At 36.8% G+C, this 23,299-nt stretch overlaps 1 protein-coding gene across 1 annotated transcript in view; it reads left to right on the top strand.

Moving 5' to 3' along the window:
- Window positions 1-23,299, top strand: part of LOC107560196 (connector enhancer of kinase suppressor of ras 3-like) — a 67,319-nt gene that overhangs the window by 22,201 nt on the left and 21,819 nt on the right. Inside the window, exons 2-9 of the mRNA XM_016244308.1 lie at window positions 6,238-6,401; window positions 13,335-13,537; window positions 16,537-16,624; window positions 19,056-19,097; window positions 20,209-20,328; window positions 20,411-20,470; window positions 20,620-20,688; window positions 22,942-23,088. Coding sequence (XP_016099794.1) covers window positions 6,238-6,401; window positions 13,335-13,537; window positions 16,537-16,624; window positions 19,056-19,097; window positions 20,209-20,328; window positions 20,411-20,470; window positions 20,620-20,688; window positions 22,942-23,088 — 893 coding nt within the window. The remainder of the gene's footprint in view (window positions 1-6,237; window positions 6,402-13,334; window positions 13,538-16,536; window positions 16,625-19,055; window positions 19,098-20,208; window positions 20,329-20,410; window positions 20,471-20,619; window positions 20,689-22,941; window positions 23,089-23,299) is intronic.

Raw genomic sequence — 23,299 nt, 5'->3', positions numbered from 1 at the left:
ATATATATATATATATATATATATACATATATATATATATATATATATATATATATATATATATATGTATGTATATGTTCATACACATACATGTTTTCTTGACTGTGACCTGTAGTTGTATTTGCATGTTATCGGGCCAAAAAGGTTAAAGTAGCCATCATTTAGCTACTCACCCCCATGTTGTTCCAAAGCTGTAATCTGTGAGTAAATGATGACAGAATTTTCATTTTTGGGTGAACTATCCCTAACTCTACCTGCCTTCAGTGACACAAAGATTGAATGCCAAAGATAGGAATGCAGTGCAAGACGGAAGATTCTAGGGTATAGAATGAAGAAACATGAAAAATGTTGCTGACATGTTAGCTAGCTAGCAAATACATGCAAAAATTAGCTGGCTAGCAAATACATGCATATTAACATCGTAAACATATTTATGTTCTTCAAGCAATAAAAAAACCCGTAAAAATTAACCATGCTGTGAGTGTGACCATATATAATATGATTAAATGTTAATAAATTAAGTGAATCAGCAGATCATCATAAATCAAAGAAGAATTTTCTTAGAAATATATTTTACCTAGCTGACGAGGAACACTCAGTCGCTTTGTGTCAAACTCAAATGCAGTTATGGCCGGGTGTGCAAATGTGCAGCAGCGAATGTGTGTGCAAATGTGCAGCTTGTCCATCATTAAAACGGCAGCATCACATTACATTTTGATCAACAGGTTACAAAGTTTTGTTGTAGCTATATGGGCGCTCAGTTTTTCCTGTTGTAAAATACGTTTGGCCAAAATGTCATTTTATAAAAGATGAAATGCTACTGTATGCACAGGCTATTGAAGTGTAGGCTATTGGCTATGACTAATTTAGATGGCAAATGCCCTCTCTCCGCAGGTCCGGTCTCAGTATGCAGTAGACATACTAGTGTTTCTTGCATAAAGACAACGCTGTACTAATAGGGTGGTGGACATCAACTTCAACTTTACCTACTTTTCAACAAAAGGACATCGTGAGAAGATATCTTGAAATGCACAGTGTTGGGGGTAATATATTACAAGTAACGCGAGTTACGTAATCAGATTACTTTTTTCAAGTAACTAGTAAAGTAACGCATTACTTTTTAATTTACAAGAGAATATCTGAGTTACTTTCTCAAATAAGTAACGCAATTTACTTTTTTTTTTCCAATTTATTGACTGACAGCTCTCCTGTCCCCATGTTGAGAGAAATCAGAAGATGTTACTGTAGTTCTAAAATTAATATGAATATGCATTAATTCATCTCGCTCAAAAAAAACCCCTCACAGATTCAGTATTCCTCAAAATGAATAAAAATAATGCAACTCAGAATATGACGCAAATCTGCAATAATTAAATGTTAAACAACACAAATATGCTTTATGTATTTAATCCCATTCTATTAACCAATGTCTTTGCTTCTGACCTTCGATGATCCAGTTCAACCGTACTGATAAGCACAAATTACTCTAGACAAACATTTGTGTTTTTTTTTTATTGCTGAAGTGTTGAAATGTCTTCTTCTGTATTCTACTGTACGGACGTAAATGTACTTTCCCTTCAGCCTGAGGCGTATTCATTTCACTTTTGGTGTGAAAAGGCTTTTATATTCGCCAAAAATATAACTTTTTTATTTTAAAAACAAGCAAGCAAGCCCTGTCCAGATTTTAAAAGTAGCGCAAAAGTAACGTGACGCATTACTTTCCATAAAAAGTAACAAAGTAACGTAATTAGTTACTTTTTTATGGAGTAACGCAATATTGTAATGCATTACTTTTAAAAGTAACTTTCCCCAACACTGGTGTTTATGTAAACAGATCGCCATCCACAAACATCCACTTTCATCTTCTTTTCTTCAACTTTCTCCTATGAACTGTAAGATTTGAGGATCTGGAAATAGAAATGCAGAAGACACTGATTTTTTGCCATGTATATAAGGCTAATGCAGTGGTTCTCAAATGTTTTCAGGTGGCAGATCACTTTCCCACTAAAACAAAAGTTCACCAGACAATCCTAAACTCACGAGGTCTTATTTGACATTCTTTATACTTTGTAAAATTTATTTTATTTTATTTTTATTTATTGATTATTTCTTTTGCATTTTTGTTTTTGAGTTGATAGACTAGTCAATTAATTCATTGTGGATGCTTTTTATTTTATTTAATGTTATTTTTTTTATACTAAAGCTTCACCAAGGCAAATCCCCTGTGTGTAAGCATATTTGGCAATAAATCTTGTTCTTATTCTGATTTAGAGATTTTAAAAAAATTTTCTACTTAGCTGTCTCAAACTTAACCTGCCTTTTCACTACACCAGTTTACAGACATCGACGCAGCATAGACGACCTTTCATCACCAAAAGTGCATGTCAATCAAACTGAACGGCACATGCCTGTATCCCTTTAGCTTCGCCAGATTAGTTAACACAGAATACCTTAAGAATTAGAGATAACAAAAGCTGATGTTCGTTTGCTCACACTGCATCGGTGGACTGTTATTCTTGACACTTTCTCGTATGTGGCAGCTTTTCTCTGGCGGTTCCATTGACACTGTGTCTCTTTTTGAGCTCAGAAAATGCAGCTGTTGTCTCTCAGTAGGGACATTGAGGGTGGAGGGTATTCAGGAGTCCCTAACTTTGCCCTTTGACCCCTCTTTGCCTCCTTTTCTCTTTGATTTTAAAAGGGCCGTTCTACCCCCCACAAAGAGCCACTTTTCATACTGCAGTCTCACACACACAGTGGACAGAAGGGTGTTTTGAGCTCACCTCCCCACTTCAGACAAAAGTTTCAGGGGAAAAAGAGCTTCTCTGTGTCTTTCTCAGACTTGGTTTGCACAGTCCTGTAAGTCTAGCCTTCCGGTGAAATGCATTCAAATGAGTCAAATGAAGGTGAATCTTACCAAAACACGCCTAGGTCATTTCTCTCCAAGCTAAAAAGAAAATATAGTCAAATTCATTCAAAAGTTTAGCCTACTCTAAAATAAAATTTGGTGTAGGATTTACTTTTAAGTAAATTTTGAAGTAACCAGCAAGCAACGGCGCATTGAATTAAACATTTTGAAACTTTTGAATTAGAAAGACTGAAATAGTATTTTGTTGTAAAACAAACACCAGTAAACTCTGGTTTTAGTTTTATTTACAGCTTTATTTACAACCTTTTAAAAATCATTTTTAGGATAATTTTGGCTTGTGGCTAGAGCTGTAAATCAATTAAAACTTTAATTAATCAAAATTAATTTAAAATTATGATTAATTAATTGGATTAGCATGAATTACTCAGTTGGTAAGACAATTTCTTATTAAATTTACTCACTCATAAGTGGAAATGATTGTGTTAATTTTTTATTACTTTGTATAATTTGCTTTTAGATTTGTTTTTTTTTAATAATTCTGTATTTTTAATGATGCTTCTAATAAATGTAATTCAGCATAGGCCTATATATATATAATTATGATGTATACTATTTAAATCTTTTTTCTTTTTTGCATTATACTTATAAGCAGAGGTGGAAAGTAACGAATTACATTTACTCGCGTTACTGTAATTGAGTAGTTTTTTGTGTACTTCTACTTTTTAAAGTAATTTTAAAAATCTGTAATTTTACTTTTACATAAGTATATTTTGTTTGAAGTATTGTACTTCGCTACATTTTAAAACACATTGATTACTGAGAGAGAGAAAAAATCGCTCCCTGGAAACTATTGCAGTAAATAATGGGCAGGAGAGCAAACTGGAGCTAAAATCACAAGAAAGATGCAGACGGACAAGACAGGCGTTATGGTGCAGACCCAGCTGAAAATGAAACCCTGTCGCATTCTGCTGAAGTTGAACTCGAAGGAAATGAAGTGAACCCCTGGCTATATTTAAGCTCTATTATGCAGTGTAAGCTGTGTTTGCCAGGGGAGACCAAACTAGCAGCTTATAAAATCTCGACATCAACCCTTCGCAAGCATGTATAGTAGGGCTGCACGATTATGACAAAAATCATAATTGTCGATTATTCCCTTGAAATTGTAATTGCGATTATTAATTATGATTATCATAATTTACATTGAATGATGTTTATACCATTGCAACTGCATGCCGTATTTTTATATGAAAATAAACAAGCTGAAAACACTCTAACTGAAAAACTTTTAGTGCTTTTCTTTAGTATTAAGCCTCAAATGTCAACTATACATCGGATTGGTTTCTTCTTTAAATTATAAAAAAGTTAAAATATGAATGGTATTATAATGTTATACTAAAATTCAAATAATGGGAAAAACCCTTAAGATAACATGTAGAAAGAAAAAAAACGCATCTTAAGCACGCAGAATAACATAAGTGGATTAATTGCCGCTTTGAACGATTACGTAATTGTGGCATCCATAATTGTATAGGGAAGGTAAATACTTGCATCGTTGCATTGGTAGTTAAAATGAAGCTTTGTCCGTTTAGCAAGAGTTTTTGCACAAATTAGCCAAAAAGACAGTGGTGCGGAGTGTGCGATATATATCGTCTGCGATAATATCGTAATTGTTGTTTTAACGATGTGCGATTTGACATTATCAGTATTTTGCCAAAAACCAAACAAAACACTCCTATGGAGTGCCGTGGCGCTCGCACATTTAGACTGCATTCTTTCACTGCGTGATTCAGTCTGTTAAAATGCGTTTAGAATGATTACAAAATTGAAGATATAGGCGCAGATAATTTATATATTTATATAATTTCATATAGTAAATCAATATCAGATGAAGATTGCTGTCTTTTCCTCCAAAAATCAGCATGATTACATATATATATATATATTTTTTTTACAACAGTTCAATAAACAAGAAGTTAATTAAGAGACTTGCGTTTTAGACTCCATATCACCTGTTTTTGCTCTATTTCGAAAACAAAAATAATTCCAAACACAGTCACCATAGCACAGTTTTGTGTCTCTGAGCAACATGACAGTGTTTCGTTCCTGAATGAATCAACCGTTTAAATGATTCGGTTCAGTCGCAATGACTCACTTATTAACAGTGACTTGCTGACACCTACTGGCCGTTTTAATTTCACATTTGAAGTATCTTTAGATTTTTTCCCCCCTTATAATTTCAAATGAGTATTCAACATTTTATGTCTTGTATATCAAAACATTATTTCTGCATTTGTAACTGCAGGTTAAATGCATTCATGTCCTGCATTAAACAGTGTGTAATCTAAATGCCACTTCAGTTCAGATGAAGCTTCTGTGTTTCCTCTGCATTGTAAAGATTAATTTTGTTGATACTGATTTAATTTGCCTGGTAACAGCCCAAATGTCTTATTATTCTAAATAACTGATTCCTTTAATTAAAAACAACTAGTTTGAGATTTATAGGCCCATCCCATTTTTGCCTCCCTCCCACTGTTAAAAGTAATTTTTACTCTGAGTAAATTTTAAATGAGCTACTTTTTTACTTTTACATGAGTAGATTTCTAGACTGGTACTTTTACTTGTACTTAAGTAAAATTTCATTAATGTAATAGTACTTTTACTTGAGTAGAATATTTTCCTACTCTTTCCACCTCTGCTTATAAGTGTGAATTTAGGGAATCAATTCAAAAAAACAATTTTACTTTCTATTTTTCTATTTTTTAAACATTAAAATATAATTTATTATTACTGTCTTCTGACTTTGGGGTGAAATATGGCCCAAAATTGGTCTTGACACATAATATTCACCCATTTATGCAACCCTTATATATGTTGGAATAAATTATGTAGGCTATTCTTAAAATTAATTTTTACATGTCAGCAATACATGAGGTCATATGAAAGGGTTAAAGGCTTGACATCATTTGCTAAATGCATTTTCAAATCACACAATCATTAACATGCAAAGTTGCCTAGCAAACACTTGCTGTTTCATCTGTCAGACACAACTCGTGTGCTGATTGTGTGCGTGTTGTGTGTTTGTTGAATTAATGATGGCATGACTGTATTTCCTCACACACTTGGACTCCAGTCACATCAACCACAGGACAGTGATGTGATCTCATAGATCTTGCTTTATTTGTTTGCTCTTATATAGCAATAATCTGTACTCAGACCAGGTAACTTGCACTTGTACGTGAGAAATACTGAGGAGCTAGTGCAAATGTCTTATATTGACGCTTGCGGTGTCAAAACACACGAGGATCCACCCTCTCCCTGAAAGAGATTCTTTGTGTTGTGTCTCTCATGCTCACTTTCTGTCTGTGTCTCAGGGCTGGACGACAGTCTCCAGCAGTATGTTCCTAACTTCGAGAGGGAGAAGATCAGTGGAGAGCAGCTTCTGAAGATTTCCCATCAGGATCTGGAGGAGCTGACGATGACCCGCGTTGGCCATCAGGAGCTGATTCTGGAGGCTGTGGATCTGCTCTGCGCATTGGTCAGTACTTCAGCTCACTCAGATGCACTTTTCCCGCCACGCATCCAATCAGATTTCTTAAAGAAACCTTGTCCAATCAGATTTACCTCCATCAGGAAGTATATGTAGGTGCTGACCTTTGCTCTCCTTTCTTAAAGCATTTAGCATTAGCAATATTTAGGATGTGTACTATGCACAGTATGTAGATTTTCTGTATTCATAAAAAAAATTCAGATGACCTACTGAAGATTTGGCCTAAAATTGCCAAATTATGCAGTATATTTGCAAGAGTGTGTAGAATACTACTTTAGAGTATATCCTACAATGCAATGCGCTCATCTTGAATTTGCAGTTCCAGCGTGGCAACTTTCTTTACTCATTATTTGATTGCATTGCCAAATGTTATGGCATTTTACACAATTTAATAAAAAATTGAAATTGCCCTGATCTGACACTGGAAGAGCATGAGCTTTGTTATAGGTGGAGACTGCCGTGAACAGGAAAGCAGAGATTTCCCAGGCATTCCGATCAGCTGTTTTCGCTCACTTCCTTCCCAAGGTTTCTTCTCAACTTCCCCCACTCTCTTTTTTTCTATTCAGACAGTATTAATGACCACAGAATGCACCTTAAAACACATGGGGGACTAGAGGAACGCTCTGCCTGTATAAACCCGTGTGTGTTTTTGTGTGCAGTTAGCAAATCCAAAGTTGTAGACAGTGCTGATTTTTATCGCAGAAGCTGTGCTAGCTGCCGCTCTGTCCCAACATTGTGGTGGATGTGAATAGTGAGGGTCAGCTGGAACAAACAGTGTCCACTGTGTCCATTCAGAGTCTATTCTGTGTCAGGACGGGAGATTGAGAGAGGACCTTATAATAGGAGACTGCACCCTAAAGAGACACGGATGAGACACTTTCTGTTTCGTTGCCATTTCTGTGTAATTTGTTTGTACGTGAAATGGTACTTTTCGAAAGGAAGCTTATACGATGTGTAACAACATCAAATGTGTCTTAAAGGGATAGTTCACTCAAATGAAAGTTCTCTTTACTTAACTTCATGAAGTTCCAAACCTAGAGTATTAGGCAAAATGAGCCACATGGACACACACACACAAATTACAGATAAATCTAAAAATCGCAAATATTGATGATAAGTGTATGACAAATGTCAAGTCAAGTCACCTTTATTTATATAGCGCTTTTAACAATACAGATTGTGTCAAAGCAACTGAACAGCATTAATTAGGAAAATAGTGTGTCAATAATGTAAAATGACAATAGTAAAATTTTTCAGTTAAAGACAGTTCGTCATTGAATTCAGTGATGTCATCATCCAGCTCTGTTCAGTTTAAATAGTATCTCGGGTTGGCATCATCTGATGTGTCCATACGATTCATTTTGCCTTTTAATTAGTTTCCCTTTTTTTTGGACGGGGGGGATGGGAGTTAAATTCATATATTATTAATATAATTAATATTTAATACATTTTTATTACATTAAATCTAACTTGAAAGTAATTAAATTACAACACTGTTAAAATCGAACTAATCTTTAGCAAATCTCACAATTAATATCCATTATTGTACATATTAAACTGTACATTATTATGTTAAAATGCCTAAAGTCACTTAAAATGATTAATTTTGCTCTCAAATAATTCTATACCATTTTATCTAAACAAAATAAAAATAAAACACTAAAAATTCCAAAATTGTCACGACTCACACACTGGAGCACAGGAACGAGCGAGGAGACCAGGAATACCGTAAATCAGAAGGGTTTTAATGAAGGCATGCTGGGGATCACAGGACGGGAGACATCAGGCAAACAAAATGACACAACAGCAGACCGAGAACTGGGAACTGAGAACACTTTAAATACACAGACACCAATGGGACACACCTGGAAGCAAATGAACTAATTCATCAAAACACAGCTGGATACGAATACTCACAATGAGGACAGGAACAGGAAGGACCAAATAAAGTCAAGGAAGGCACATGAGGAGCAAAACACACACAAAACATGGACCAGAGTCTGACATAACTCCCCCCTCCCGGAAGGTGCGTCTCGTGCCGTACAACATCCAATGGGGAGGGGGTTGGGCGCTCTGGAGGTGCTCTTCAAATGGGGCAGGGTTACCGGACGCAAGGGCCGGCAGGGTTACCGGACGCAAGGCCTCCTGGACGGCGCCCGTCCGGGGATCCATGGTGGATCTGGCAGTTCGGGGTGCCATGGCGGATCTGGCAGCTCAGGTGGCCACGATGGATTAGGTAGTTCAGGAGGCCATGGCAAAGCAGCCTCCGAGGCTGCAGCCCCAGCCCCGGCCTCTATGGCTGGATCCCTACTGGACGCTGGAGCAACACTGGAGCGAGCTCCGGGGCTGGCAGGCTCGACTCATGAGCAGCCGGCGGGCTTGATTGAGGAGAGAGAGCCGCGGCCGGCAGGCTTGACATCGGCGTGGCCGGCGTGCCTATCTTCGGAGCGGCTGGAGAACTTGACATCGGCCTGGCCGGCGGCGGGCTTGTCTTCAGAGCGACCGGCAGGCTAGAGTGAGCCGTGGCCAGCGAACTTGACAACGGCGCAGCCGGCGAGCTTATCTTCTGAGCGGCCAGCGGGTTTGTCTTCAGAGCGGCCGGCGGGCTTAAGTGAGCCGCAGCCGGCGGGCTTAAGTGAGCCGCGGCCGGCGAGCTTCACAATGGCGAGGCCGGCACGCTTCACAGCAGGGCGGTTCTCATACTGCGGGGAGCAAATAGGAAAAACAAAAGACGAAAAAAAATAAAACACGGGAGAAGGAGCGCCGCTTACTGTTTAGGTCTGCTGTTCTGTGACAACTCACACACTGGGAGCACAGGAATGAGCGAGGAGACGAGGAATAACGTAAATCATAAGGGTTTTAATGAAGGCACGCTGGGGATTACAGGACGGGAGACAAAATGACACTTAACAGCAGACAGAGAACTGGGAACTGAGAACACTTTAAATACACAGACACCAATGGGACACACCTGGGAGCAAATGAACTAATTAATCAAAACACAGCTGAATATGATATAATATATAAAAATATGTTTAAGATTTATGTATTTGAATTGCATATAACATTTCCATCCGTTTGGATTATACAGTTTTAATATAAACTAAAAAACTTATTGTGATGCATATTTGTAAGTAATACATAAACGAAACAGGTAAGATTTACACACTCAGTTCAGTTAGTTAAAAATATAGATGATTGAGATATAGAGATAGAAAGAAATTGGATTTAATAATGTTAAATATATAAACCTTGTTATTTTGTTTTTAAAAGACATTCAGCTAATTAGTACCATTACAGAAATTACCTGTTTTTTTTTTACCAGTTTCAATACTTTTTTGTTAGTGTTTTCATTTGTTTAGACTAAATTGTATAAAATTAGTATTAGTAATATTATTAATATCATTGTATGTTGTATGTTGTTTGACAGCACGTGGTCATCATCATATGCAAGAAGTAAGAAATTCATACAGGTTTGGAACATGTAAGCGTGCAAATGACAACAATGAGTGAACTAATCCTTTATATCCGTCCATAATTGTACACAAATTGTACAAAAGGTGTGTTTCTTTGGAAGAACACGCCTGCTGCAAACAGTAAACGGAAGCTATGTGGTTTGATGTCGGAGCTCTACCTGTCAGACCGGGTGGCTGCTCACAAGGATGTGGTTGAGAAAAGATTTCCCTCAGTCGTTTTTCGTTTGTTTTTAAGCGTCACCTGTTCTAGGCAGCACTGAGCGGAGAACCACAGAGGAGCTGTAGCATGAAGGCTGGAATAGACAATGCGGTGTTGAATTTGTGAGAGGTCCGCTCTAGCACTCGTGGGTAGAATGTTCTGGAAGATATCTCCTGAAGAGCAGGAAACAGATGTGACCCACCCACCTGTCAGAGAGCCCCCCGCCCAACGCTCGCACACACACAAACCCATACAGACAAACACACAGTAACCAGCGCAGGAAAACATGTCACGCCATTGTTCCAGTAGTTTCCGCCCAGCCTCATCTTAACCCTGTGTATCTGTTCGGTCTCTGGTTATTTTTAAAATCGCTTTCATGAGTGTTAGGGGACGTGCTAAACTCCCCAACTCTCTGTGGCTCAGCGGTAAAGTGCCATAGTTTAGTACAATATAAGACAGACCTAAAAATGTCTCATCTGGAATCCAATACATGTCCATTGATAGAAGAGTCTGAGCAATTTCAAACTCTTGACAGAAGATAGAAGAGTCTAATGGACTATTGATAGAAGAGTCTGAACAGTTGGAACTTGGGATCTTGTTTTGACTCCTGCACAATTGCGAATTTATATTTGTGACCCTGGAGCACAAAACCAGTCATAAATAGCACAAGTATATTTGTAGCAATAGCCAACAATACATTGTATGGGTCAAAATTATCGATTTTTCTTTTATGCCAAAAATCATTAGGATATTAAGTAAAGATCATGTTCCATGAAGATATTTTGTAAATTTCCTACTGTAAATATATCAAAACTTCATTTTTGATTAGTAATATGCATGGCTAAGGCATTAATTTGGACAACTTTAAAGGCGATTTTTTCAATATTTAGATTTTTTTTGCACCCTCAGATTCCAGATTTTCAAATCTTGTCCAAATATTGTCCTATCCTAACAAACCATACATCAATGGAAAGCTTATTTATTCAGCTTTCAGATGATGTAAATCTTCATTTAATAAAACTGACCCTTATGACTGGTTTTGTGGTCCAGGGTCACATTTTACTATTGCGATTTAATATTTCTCCTGGTTTTACCTATATGTGACATTTGCGACTGCGACTTAATATCACAACTGAGACTTTTGATATATTCAATACTGTTTTAGAATTGTGATTTACTTTATTTCGTTCGACTTTGTTGCTAATAATTGCAAGTTTATCTTACATTGTAACATTGTAGAGCTCCCTGAAAAACTATGCGCAAGTGCACCGAGGGCAAAAGCTGCTTTAAACGCAAAGGGTGCTCACACCAAATGTTGATTTAATTTAGTTAATAGAAGTTAATTGATAAAGAAAATCTATTTATGACATTATTTTTACGACATTTTACAGCATTTGTGCCTAAAACTTTTAACAGTACTGTAGCTTTGCAGGTAGGTCTCCTGAAGCATCTTGGAGATGTCACCACAGTTCTTCTGGATTTAGTCCGTCTCAGTTTGTTCTGTTTCTTCATGTCACTCCAGACAGACTGATGATGATCAGATCAGATCTCTGTGTGGAGCACTGGCTTAAACAGATCCTACAGTCTGTGTGAGATTCTGCTTATAATTTATATTATTCCTCCTCATCTTCGAGGAGGGCAGCATGAAATGAATATCTGGAGGATGGACTTCCCTTTATCATTCCTTTAATAATTCAGCCATCATGAACTCATCAGAGCTAAAGCTTCGTTGTAATACAAAAACAACAGAAGACGATTCCAGAAGAGCACCTGCATCCTTCCTGAACTCAGTGAGGTTATTCCCTCAAGCACCTGTATTATTCTGTGTTGTTGCAGCTGACCAGGCCAAAGTCTGTGCACTTTTTGGCCGACTTCAAGTCCATGCAGACAGTCTGTCGGTCAGTGTCTGGCTGGGTTTAGAGCAGAGACGGTTTTCTGGAATTCCTTTGAAGTCAGGCAGTGACCATGGGATTTTTTAGCTGGAAAGGTTGTGAAAATGACCCGTGCGCTGTAGCCACTGTCACATGGCATTACAAACACCACATACTTCACTTTTCATATCACTAAAGTGGAAGATACACAAATGGAAACTGCTTTAGCGCTTGATAAGCCAGGCATTTATTAATGGTACTGTCAGCATCACTATTATTATTACTTAGGTTTAGGGGTTTTGTCCAAATCCAAAGTTTTAAACTTCAGCCTGACAATAAAATGGGACAACTTGCCCCAATTTACTGCATCTGTAGAGTACTTCAAATCTTAAAAGTGTATTTTTAAAAACTGTACACTTTCATGACCTTTTTTTAAACACACTTAATTGCACTTTTAAAGAGTGTACTTTTGCAAGTTTTACTTTAAAGTACATTTTTAAATGTTTTAATAATATTTTAATTTGCTTTAAAGCACTACACTTATTTTCACGTGTTGACAAACAGATTTTAGCTGTAGTGTGTCATTTAAAATTATATATTAAGTTAGTATATGTAGTAAACTAAAACTTTATCATTACAAATGTGTAATTACAAATGTATTTAAATACATTACATACAAAGATCCATAGAAATTATGTTAAAGTATATTTTAGTTTGATCATAAACGCTCAGCAGTTCACGTTAACCATATTTCAATGACAACAAGTGGGTCAAGAAGCACTGTAAAGTTCAGCTAATTGCATTTAACATAAATTGAAACTATAATGCATTTTCATTAAATTGCAGTTAACATGCTACTGTATTGAGTGTCTGAAAACATTACGTTCAGTTTGCACTTGAAGTGATAGTTCACCAAAAAAAGAAAATTCAGTCATCATTTACTTCCCTCATGTTGTTTCGAATTTAACAATATGAGTAACCTAACAATTGATGGTCCCCATTGACTCCCATAGTAAGGAAAAAAATACTATGGAAGTCAATGAGGACCATCAATTTTAAGTAAATATTTTTTTAAGCATTTAATTTCTGTAAGAAGTACTCTTTTTAGAGGTAGGCTAAAGTGTACTTCTTTTTCACAAGAGTATCTACATACTGTATCTATCTCTCTATCTTTCCTAGAGACTTGGGCTCTCTCAGAAAGCAACCATCCTGGTAATTGCATAGAAACGTGCTAAAAGCACTCATAGCACTTTAGTAACACCTAATACCGTAGCATTGTGTCATTGACTTTTGAATGGAAAAGGACCACTTTGTTTAGATGAAAAATCTAGTTTAATCTAAAATGACTAATGCAAATGCTTATTTGTTGTTGCAGAACTGTGGCGTGGAGACTGATAACTTGAAGACTCTGGTGTGCCAGATGCGAGCAGCATCCAATAACTTGCACAACTGTGCCTCAGAGCGCAGGAAAAACCCTACTTATGATGGAGGAAGTCCATACAAACCACCTAACGTGTTCCTCACCGCTGTGGTGGAGCTGATAGCGGCTGCCAAGGGCATGCTGGCCTGGCTTGACAGGTATGTGAGATTTTCTGTCTCTTACAGACTTCACCTACAAGGAATGTTCCAAGCACTTTGGCTAACGTAATGTAAAGGCTGTGCAAATGTTTGGAAGAAATGTTCTTAAAATAGTGTTAACAGGACTGTGTTACAAGAATGTGTAAATGTTAGGAACAAATATTGGGACAGTTCACTCAAATTAAAATTCATCTACTCACACTCAGTTTGTTTCTATCTTGAATGAGTTGCTTTCTTCTGTTGAACATTAACTAATAGCACTTACTAAATACATTGAGAGAACGTTTTGAAGAATTTTATGCTAACTCACCTAATAAGGAATGTTTCAACAACTTTGGCTAACATTATTAAAGGGTTTGTAAATTCTCACATTGTAAGTTCTCACAATGTGAGAAAAGAGAAAACATTTGTTTAACATTGTTCAAACGTCTTGAATTATATTCTTTAAAGGGGTCCTATTATGCTTTTTCACTTTTTCAACTTTAGTTAGTCTGTAATGTTGCTGTTTGAGCATAAAAAAGATCTGCAGAGTTACAAAGCTCAAAGTCCACTTCAAAAGGAGATATTTTATTTAACAGAAATCACTTTTCAAAAACTACAACGAACGACTCGTTTGGACTACAACGCATATTTGCCGGGATTTGTGATATCACACATATCGACGAATGGGACGAGACCTGGTTGAGCTGCACTAGAGAAGACAACGAGTGTTATCACTATGTCGGAGACACGCTAGCTTTCCCAAGGCAGACGAACTTAGAGTGGTTACAATCATCCTTCTTTAAACTGCGCTCAAATTGATTTGATATATTCAGTATTCACACTTCAGTATTTACACTGAAGCTCGTAGGTGGCTATAGTAAGGGGCATGACATTCCCCGACCAGCCGCCGAGTGCTGCCAATCACAACACACACTGGCCCAGCTAACCAATCACAGCACACACTGGCCCAGCTAACCAATCACAGCACACACTGGCCCAGCTAACCAATCACAGCATACACTGGCCCAGCTAACCAATCACAACACACACTGGCCCAGCTAACCAATCACAACACACACTGGCCCAGCTAACCAATCACAGCACATTTTGTATTTCAGAAGGCGGGCCTTCATTTGATACAGGAACTATTCGAGCCGTTCATGTCAGACTGGGGAGAGAGGTGTTGTAATAGTGTAAAATATGTGAAAAATAATGTTTTTTTAACAACCTAGTATGAGAGCCTGTTCTAGTACACCCCCAAAACAAAATCAAGACTTTGTAAAAGAGCATAATAGGACCCCTTTAATTAAAGGGTTAGTTCACCAAAAATGGAAAACACTGTCATTAATCATTCACCCTCATGTCATTCCAACTAAAAGTGACACTGACTCTGGTTTTTTAAGTTTAATACTGTAAAGCTGCTTAATTTAAGGCTATCTATTTCAGAAAGTACTATATAAATAAACATGACGTGACTGGACTTTACTAGAGTACCGAACTGCAGAGCTTGTGCAAACATCCACATCGCTGTAATTAAATGTGTTCTTAACTGCTGCTTTCTCACCGCTGTCAGTTTTTGTTGTCAATAACTTTTATTAGTAAAATAGCTTCGACAGGCTACTGACATTATATTTCTCTGCAATGAGGTGGTAAAATCGCTGTTTTTGAAGGAACTAAGCCTCATTGCTTGTAGAGAGAGATGCGCAGACGCAGGTTCACACACGCAACTTTCATCTCTCTCTCTCTCTCTCTCGCTAATTCAAATAAATGATATAGTTAGCCTAATTAATTCAAATAAATGCGATCTTACCGCACTGCATCTCTGTGTCTGATTTAAAGCAGGCCGAATGCTAACGAGCCTTAACTGACGAAAATAACCATAATTTGCACAATGGAAGAATTATCGTCTTGTCGTAGGCCTATACAACCATTCAAAAACTCGGCAGAATTTATGTGACCGCTGCACCTAGTGTTCAAACTTTCATAACTGGTAAGTGTTTTTCTTTTGCCTTGTGAACTGGCCGAGCCTTAATGATTCTGTTTCTTTACGTGTATTTGCTTACTGACGATTGCATGCAATCGTGAAATACAGCATTTTTTTAAATTGGCTTTTCGTTGTGGGGAAAAAAAGATTTCGGGTTCGGGTTGGGTTCGGGCTCTAAATTGAACTGTGCCGCTCGGGTCGGGTCGGGTCAGACGATCTCGGGTACGGGCTTCACTTTAAAGGCCGTGCAGACCTCTAATCCAGGAAGGCTGGATGACAGTCTTGCGCTATAGCGCCACACTGGTCAAACCGCATTATTGCAGGCTCTTACATTAGGTCATCAAACGACTACTCGACAGCAAAAATATTTGTCGACAATTTCAACAATTTTGTTGATAATGTCGACTAATCGTTTCAGCCCTAATAGACAGCAATGCAACTACCACATTCAAGGCCCAGAAAGGTAGTAAGGACATCGTTAAAATAGTCCATGTGACATCAGTGGTTCAACCGTAACTAAGTATTGGTTCAAATACTTTTTTTCCCCGCAAAAATAACAGCAAATTAATAGGCTGACAAATTCAATGTTATGCAACCTTCATGTAAAGTTCTATTCACGCTAAGAAAACTTAACATTTCCAGTGAATCCACAACCAAAATCTTATGTTTGGAAAACATATTTAGGACAACAGTTCAAGCTCGCTACAGTATTTTCATTCTAGATATGGGTTGTAGTACAGAGGGCCTTGTAAGTTATTGACAGGGTTTTTAAATGACTGCAAATAAATTTCAGCATCACATTTTTTTACTGGCAGGTGTCTCACCAACTATTGTTTTGGATTTTGTGTTCAGTCAAAACACTTTAAATCTTTCCTCGTGATGTCATGCAGGCTGCTGACATACAGACACACGCGTACATATATGTAGACTGCATGTTTGGGCTTGAAACGACACATACCAGAATTTGCAAACGTGTGAACATCTCATGAGCTTTTGAATGAGTTACACTTGTTCTCTTTGTTTTTGTCTGCAGGACTCCCCTGAGAGGAATCAGTGATTTCACTTCAACCAAAAACAAGATCATTCAGCTCTGTCTGGAACTGACCACAACTGTCCAGAAGGTTTGTCACTGTGTTCATTAGCTTTGATCTCCTAGTCAAAACTTTGCAAACATTCACTGTACACTGAAAAAAAAAGTTAACCCAAAAATGGTTACCAAAAATCTAAATTAAGTAGTTTTATTAAAGTAAAAAAAAAATATGACATCACTTATAGGGTTAGTTCGCCCAAAAATGAAAATTAGCCCATGAATTACTCACCCTCAAGGCATCCTAGGTGTATATGACTTTCTTCTTTATAGTTATATAAAAAATTGTCTTTGATCTTCCAAGCTGTTTAATGGCAGTCAGCGGGTGTTGCAGTGCATCAGTCCAAAAAAAGTGAAATAAAGTGCATCCATCCATAATAAAAAACGCCTCACACGTCTCCGGGGGGTGAACAAAGTACTCCTGTACCGAATCGATGCGTTTTTGTATGAAAAATAACCATATTTAAAACGTAATAATGAATTTAATTTAGCTTGCGCTCACTGTTGTAAATGGAAGAAGTTCCGGGCGGATGACGTAAGATGTCAGCATTGCGCATGCGCCGCTCAGAAGTGACGAACGCGGAAGCACAGGAGAGATCAAAAACAAAACACGGTCAAGAGGAGACTGGTTTTTCTTTGCTAAAGTAAAGAAACGTTGCTTCCTTTGCTCCTGTTAACAAACGTTGGTTTTCATGAGACTCACCGGCGCATGCGCAACGCTGAACTCATACGTCATCCGCCCGGAACTGCTTCCGTGTACAACAGTGAGCGCAAGCTACATTAAAGTGATTATTACATTTTGAATATGGATATTTTTCTTACAAAAACGCATCGATTCGCTACAGGAGGCCTTTGTTCATCCCCCGGAGCCGTGTGAGACACTTTTTATTATGGATGGATGCGCTTTATTTCACTTCTTTTGGACTGATGCATGCAACACCCGCTGACTGCCATTAAACAGCTTGAAAGATCAAAGACAATTTTTTATATAACTCCAACTGGATTCATCTGAAAGAAGGAAGTCATATACACATAGGATGCCTTGAGGGTGAGTAAATAATAGGCTAATTTTCATATTTGGGTGAACTATCCCTTTAACCAACCTATATACATCAATTTATACCAACAAAACCAAACTTTTTTTATTTGGTCTATAAGGTAAAAAGTGCAGGTTGTTATGCACACATTTTAATTAGCCAAGTTTGTATTAAACTTCCATTATATTCCATTAAAAAACAGTATTTTAATAATAATTTAATCATCATTTCTTTTTGAAATATGATTTTTTAATTTTATAATTACTTTCATAATTGAATTATTCCATTTGTATAGAGTGCACATTTTATTTTATTATCCTTTTTGTAACTTTCAGTAAAATTGTGAAAATAGTTATTAAATGTAATGCATATCTTACCAGGGTTATTATCATTAACTAAAACAAAAAACAGAAAAAACTTGAAATAAAATAAACATGAACTTAAATAAAATAAAATTTTAGTTAGTTGCTAAAGTACTAAAATAACTAAGACTAAAATAAATAAATAAAATAAACTAAAACTAATAAATAAAAATTAATAAACATTGTATATACATATAAAAAAATAATACAAATGATAAAAACAAAATAAAAAAGTCAAAATATTAACAAAACTATATCAGTGATACTTAAAAAAACTGCATCTTACTTGTTAACTTTATATAATATAAATTTAAATTTATCATTTACATTTTATATATCGTATTAGACTTTTTTCTGAATTGACCATTAAAAAACATACTGACCACTTCTCAAGACTCATACATTAAATTCTGTTACGTTAAAATATCTAGCTGCATTTAAACACGTGTCCACATAACAGAAATACATGAATACACACACACACACAAACATAAACACAAAAAAATGTCTCTTGTGTGAACAGCTTTTATGGTCAGATTATTTGACAAACAAAACATGTAAATAACATTTAATTAAAACAGATAGTAATTTGCAAAAATGTCTCATGATCAATTAAATGCAACCTCTGCAAATAAAAGTAAATAAAAAGTTTTCAAACTGAACAGTAGTGTATTGAGGTACGTCTTGATGAACTCTTTAAGCACACAGATGTCTCCTGAAGCACAGAGAAACATATGGTTTTACTGAGCCGGAGCTCAGCGGGGATGGGCAGCTCATAACTGTGATCGATGTCTCTGCTCTGCTTTTGCTCTTCATAGTCTCAAGCGCCACAACCCTCAAACTCTGCAGCAATTATCCTGTCAAGCTTGTCTTTAAATCATAATTAAACACTGGCGATAGGCCCTTCTCCATCTATTTGTCAGCACATTCCATATTTTCAATCCTCATATTACATTTCTTAAATACTTTCTTTGGTATTTTGATTTCATGTTTACCATTCCATATTTTCCTGTGGGAACTCAACATAATGTGGCATCTCATGCGAATCCTCCCTTTTTAATTGAAGGACTGCACAGTGTTTGAAATGGAGGAGAAGATATTAGAAGTGGTAAGTAGAAAGTCTTGTCGTCAGTTATTTCTCACACCGCAGATTTATCGTTCAGGCATTTAAATGTCTCTCAGGTCAGAGATTCAGCTGTTATCTGTGATGCATTTGGGTTCATTTTAAGTGTGGAGATGCAACTCTATTGTTCAGTTCGAGATGTTTTCCTTAGGAACCACTGGAACATCCTTTGGTAGATAACAGTATCTCACAATCTCCATTAAAGGAATGTTCCGGATGCAATATAATAACTTTGACAGTTTGTAAAAACAAGCATAAATTGGGTTAAAACTTACGATGAAAATATATGGTGCAAGGCATTGCTTTGGAATAAATGTTAAAATACACATAACATACAAAATTCTGGTATTTTAGCTTAATATGCTGAGTGTGCAAGTGAAACGGAATAAGTTACAAGATATAATATTGAGCAGTGCTTCATTTGATCCTTTGGGATTTTATTGGATTTGATAAGTCAGCCCCATGTCTTTTTCTGCAGATGAAAGAAAGTCATATGAGTTTGGAAGAACATGAAATAAGAGTTTTCCTTTTTGGGTGAACTATCCCTTAAAGTAAATCAGGTTAACTTTGACGTCACGGTTTCATCCAGCCAGCCTCAGTCTACAGTGCATGTACAAGAGATTATGCTGTGCACATCATGTCTGGCTTTAACAGAGTGCAGATCTTTCTGGAAGCCACTAGAATCGCCTCCTTTTGTGTAAATGATCTCTAACTGTGTGCATTTGTTCTCTAGTACATAGTAAACAAATGCAATTTGACATTTGCATCACAAATGTCATTCTGATATAGTAAACTTGCTCGATAGCCCACCCGGTACAGCATTGCATTTGCGATGCAGAGCACTCGGGTAGGAATCCCATGAAATTAATCATGATAAAAGAGCTTAAAGAAGAGTAAAAGCATGCTAAAGTGGCATCATGGTTGGGTCAGCAAATGCGTTTTTATCATACATTTGCGTAATAAAATACCATAATATTTTCGCATAAATGTTTTTGCAATGAGCCTGGGATGTCCAGTCACTTATGAAGTCCTGGATAAGTTATCATGACCAAATGAATCATAAATACCACAACATTATTCTTTCTGTTCATTTCAGTCACGTGTTTTGACTGGCATTTGTGATTCCACCATGAGGATCACCTCTGACCCCTTAAAGAGTCAAATGACCTGTTTGGAGGAAGTCACCATCACTAATATCAAAGCAGACGAGGGACTGGTGAGTGTCAACAACCTAAGACCTGTTGGTGTTGTTTTGCCTGTTGCTTAACAACTGCGTATTGTTTGCTTATTTTTTAAAGGGAATGTATATCAAATCCACTTATGATGGACTGCACGTCATCACCGGAACCACGGAAAATGTGAGTCAACAGAACAACATCGCTTTGACTTGTTGCTGTTAATGCATCAATGTCCAGCATCATTCAAGCCACAGTCTGTGACTAATGGAGTTCACATGCAAGCATTGCTTCAATTGATTCATGATGTCTGTCTGTGTTTCACCCTTCAGTCTCCAGCAGACAGAACTCAGAGGATTCATGCAGGCGATGAGGTGATACAAGTCAACAGACAAACAGTGGTGAGTCCATCCATCTGTCACATGATAGTGAGGAGGATTATGAGTAATTGTTCTGCCCTAAAAGAGTGAAAGGAGGCAAGATGGTGAGCTTTTGTGTTAGACTGAGTAAACCTGATCCATGGGAGAGAGAGCGGGAGATATGTGCTGAAAGGCCTTTTGGATAACCATATTGTTATGAACACCTTTATCAATGTTTTGGATCAGTGCTGTTTTTTATTCACCTCATATTTACAGAGAAAGCATTGGGTTGGTGCCGACCCATTTGTGTTTGTACAACATAAAGCTATTTGACTACATTTGCTCAGCTACAGTAGGATCAACTTTTCCCCATTTATGATCGTTTATGTCCAGGTTTGGTTTGTGCACTTGTAGTATATTTATTAAAAAAAAGATAATATTAATATAGTGAAGGCACTTTAGCATACTTAGGGCCAGATTTACTAAATGACAAATTAGCGTTAGAGTGCAATTCCATAAAAGCGCCGATGGGAGGGGAAAATTCTGCAGGTGATTTACTGACAATAAGCACATTAAAGAACACATACGCAACATCTCATTTACATATCGACCAACGCAATCTACCAAGAGCAGTACAAATTACCGCTTGCTTTACGACAAGCTTTTTTTGGGCATTAAATAATGCCGCAAATACCAGTGAATTGACGAGCGCAAATCTTAGTAAATCGCGTGATTCATTAAAATAAATGCTAAATTCAATTCAATTCAATTCAAGTTTATTTGTACAGCGCTTTTCACGATACAAATCATTGCAAAGCAACTTTACAGCAAATTAAGTTTCTACAAAATTTAGTGGTAGCTTATCAGTGGTGACTGTCAGTCAATGTACATAAATCTTTGTTGCAATAATCTTTTGTCATGTTTTAAAGAAGTACAATTATTTTAATGTTTTTATATTTCTGTCATGACAACTCTCGGAGGGATTGGCATGGTAATGTACATGACAATGTTAATGTATTTGGTCTTGGCGGAATAGATCTGCTACACTGCTGCTGCTGCGGCAGAGCAAGTACCGAGACTTGCTACTGCCAATACATCCACAACATGCTGCTGTGAGCATGTAAGAAATATTGCTGCTGCAAATATAACATACATGAAATAACCCCCATATAGCAAACATGAATCACCTAATAAGCAGATCTATACAGGTGGAGCTGGGGAAGGTGGAGGGTTTCTGAAGAAAGCTGCAACTGCTATGGCAAGCACTAGTCATATATTTGAATGTTGAGCAGCGAGCTCATTGGCTACCGATACAGGAGAGAACCAATCAGCTGTGCCATGTGATAATGATGTCATTAGGTCAGATTGAGTTAGACCTATCGGACTGCGCCATCTAGAGTTTCATGCCAGAACTCTGTATTTGTAACTGTAGTGTCTTAGCAGATATAATACATAGCAGATTTGTATGGTAGGATACCAAGGGTTCACACAAAACAAGGGAAGTCCGCTTTTAGTTATTATGCCACCCGCAGTTGGAATCAGCTTCCAGAAGAGATCAGATGTGCTAAAACATTAGTCACATTTAAATGCAGACTCAAAACTCACCTGTTTAGCTGTGCATTTATTGAATGAGCACTGTGCGATGTCCGAACTGATTGCACTATATTTTATGTATAATCATGTTCTATTCTTAACTGTTTTAAATTCATTTTAAACCTCTTAAATCGATTTTTAAATCATTATCAAAGTTTTTAAATTCCTTGTTTTATTATTTTTAGTATTATTATTTTCTTTTCTTTTATGTAAAGCACTTTGAATTACCATTGTGTATGAAATGTGCTATATAAATAAACTTGCCTTGCCTTGATATTACAGTTAAAGTTAATTTATTTTAAATATAAATTGCAACTGCATCATTACAAACGTGTAATTAAAAGACATACACATTTCAATAGAAATGACATTAAAGTATGTTTTAGTTTTTTAGAAAAAAAATTAAACACTTGATCTCTTTGTGTGAAATAAAGTTTCAAATAAATAAAAGAACATTTAAAAAATACTATTTAAAAAACTCACGTTGAGACAAAATCACATTTATTCGAAATACAGTTGCAGTTGTGAAAAATACAGCTATTTATTGAAGAAAATAAGATATATGCAATCATGAGAAATTATGATTACAATTATGAGAACTTAAGCAATTACAAGCAGTACAGGAACAATTATGAGAAAGTCGTAGATACAAGAAATGAAGGTAACAGTCACCCATAAACAGATGTACTGCTTTCTTTTTAGGTGGGCTGGCAGTTGAAGAATCTGGTGGAAAAGCTCAGAGAAGATCCTCAGAATGTGACACTGATGGTGAAGAAAAGACCATCAGGTACCTGCGGCTTCGCACCAGCACCGCTGAAAAACATGCGCTGGAGACCCCCTGTCATCCAGGTACTGCCCTCATTCTCCTATAGTTTAGCCTCTCAGGAAGCTTTTGTCTGAAAAAAAATATCATAGTTTACACAAAATATTAAGCAGCACAACTGTTTCAAATCAATCTGAAATGTTTTTGAGCAGCAAATCAGCATATTAGATTGATGTCTGAAGGATCATGTTGCACTGAAGACTGGAATAATGATGCTGAAAATTCAGCATTGCATCA

This window comes from Sinocyclocheilus grahami, unplaced genomic scaffold (assembly GCF_001515645.1).
Source record: "Sinocyclocheilus grahami isolate Dianchi unplaced genomic scaffold, SAMN03320097.WGS_v1.1 scaffold714.1, whole genome shotgun sequence".
Classification (NCBI taxonomy): Eukaryota; Metazoa; Chordata; class Actinopteri; order Cypriniformes; family Cyprinidae; genus Sinocyclocheilus; species Sinocyclocheilus grahami.
Note: the sequence above shows the minus strand (reverse complement) of the source record. Positions and strands in the feature narration are given on the sequence as shown.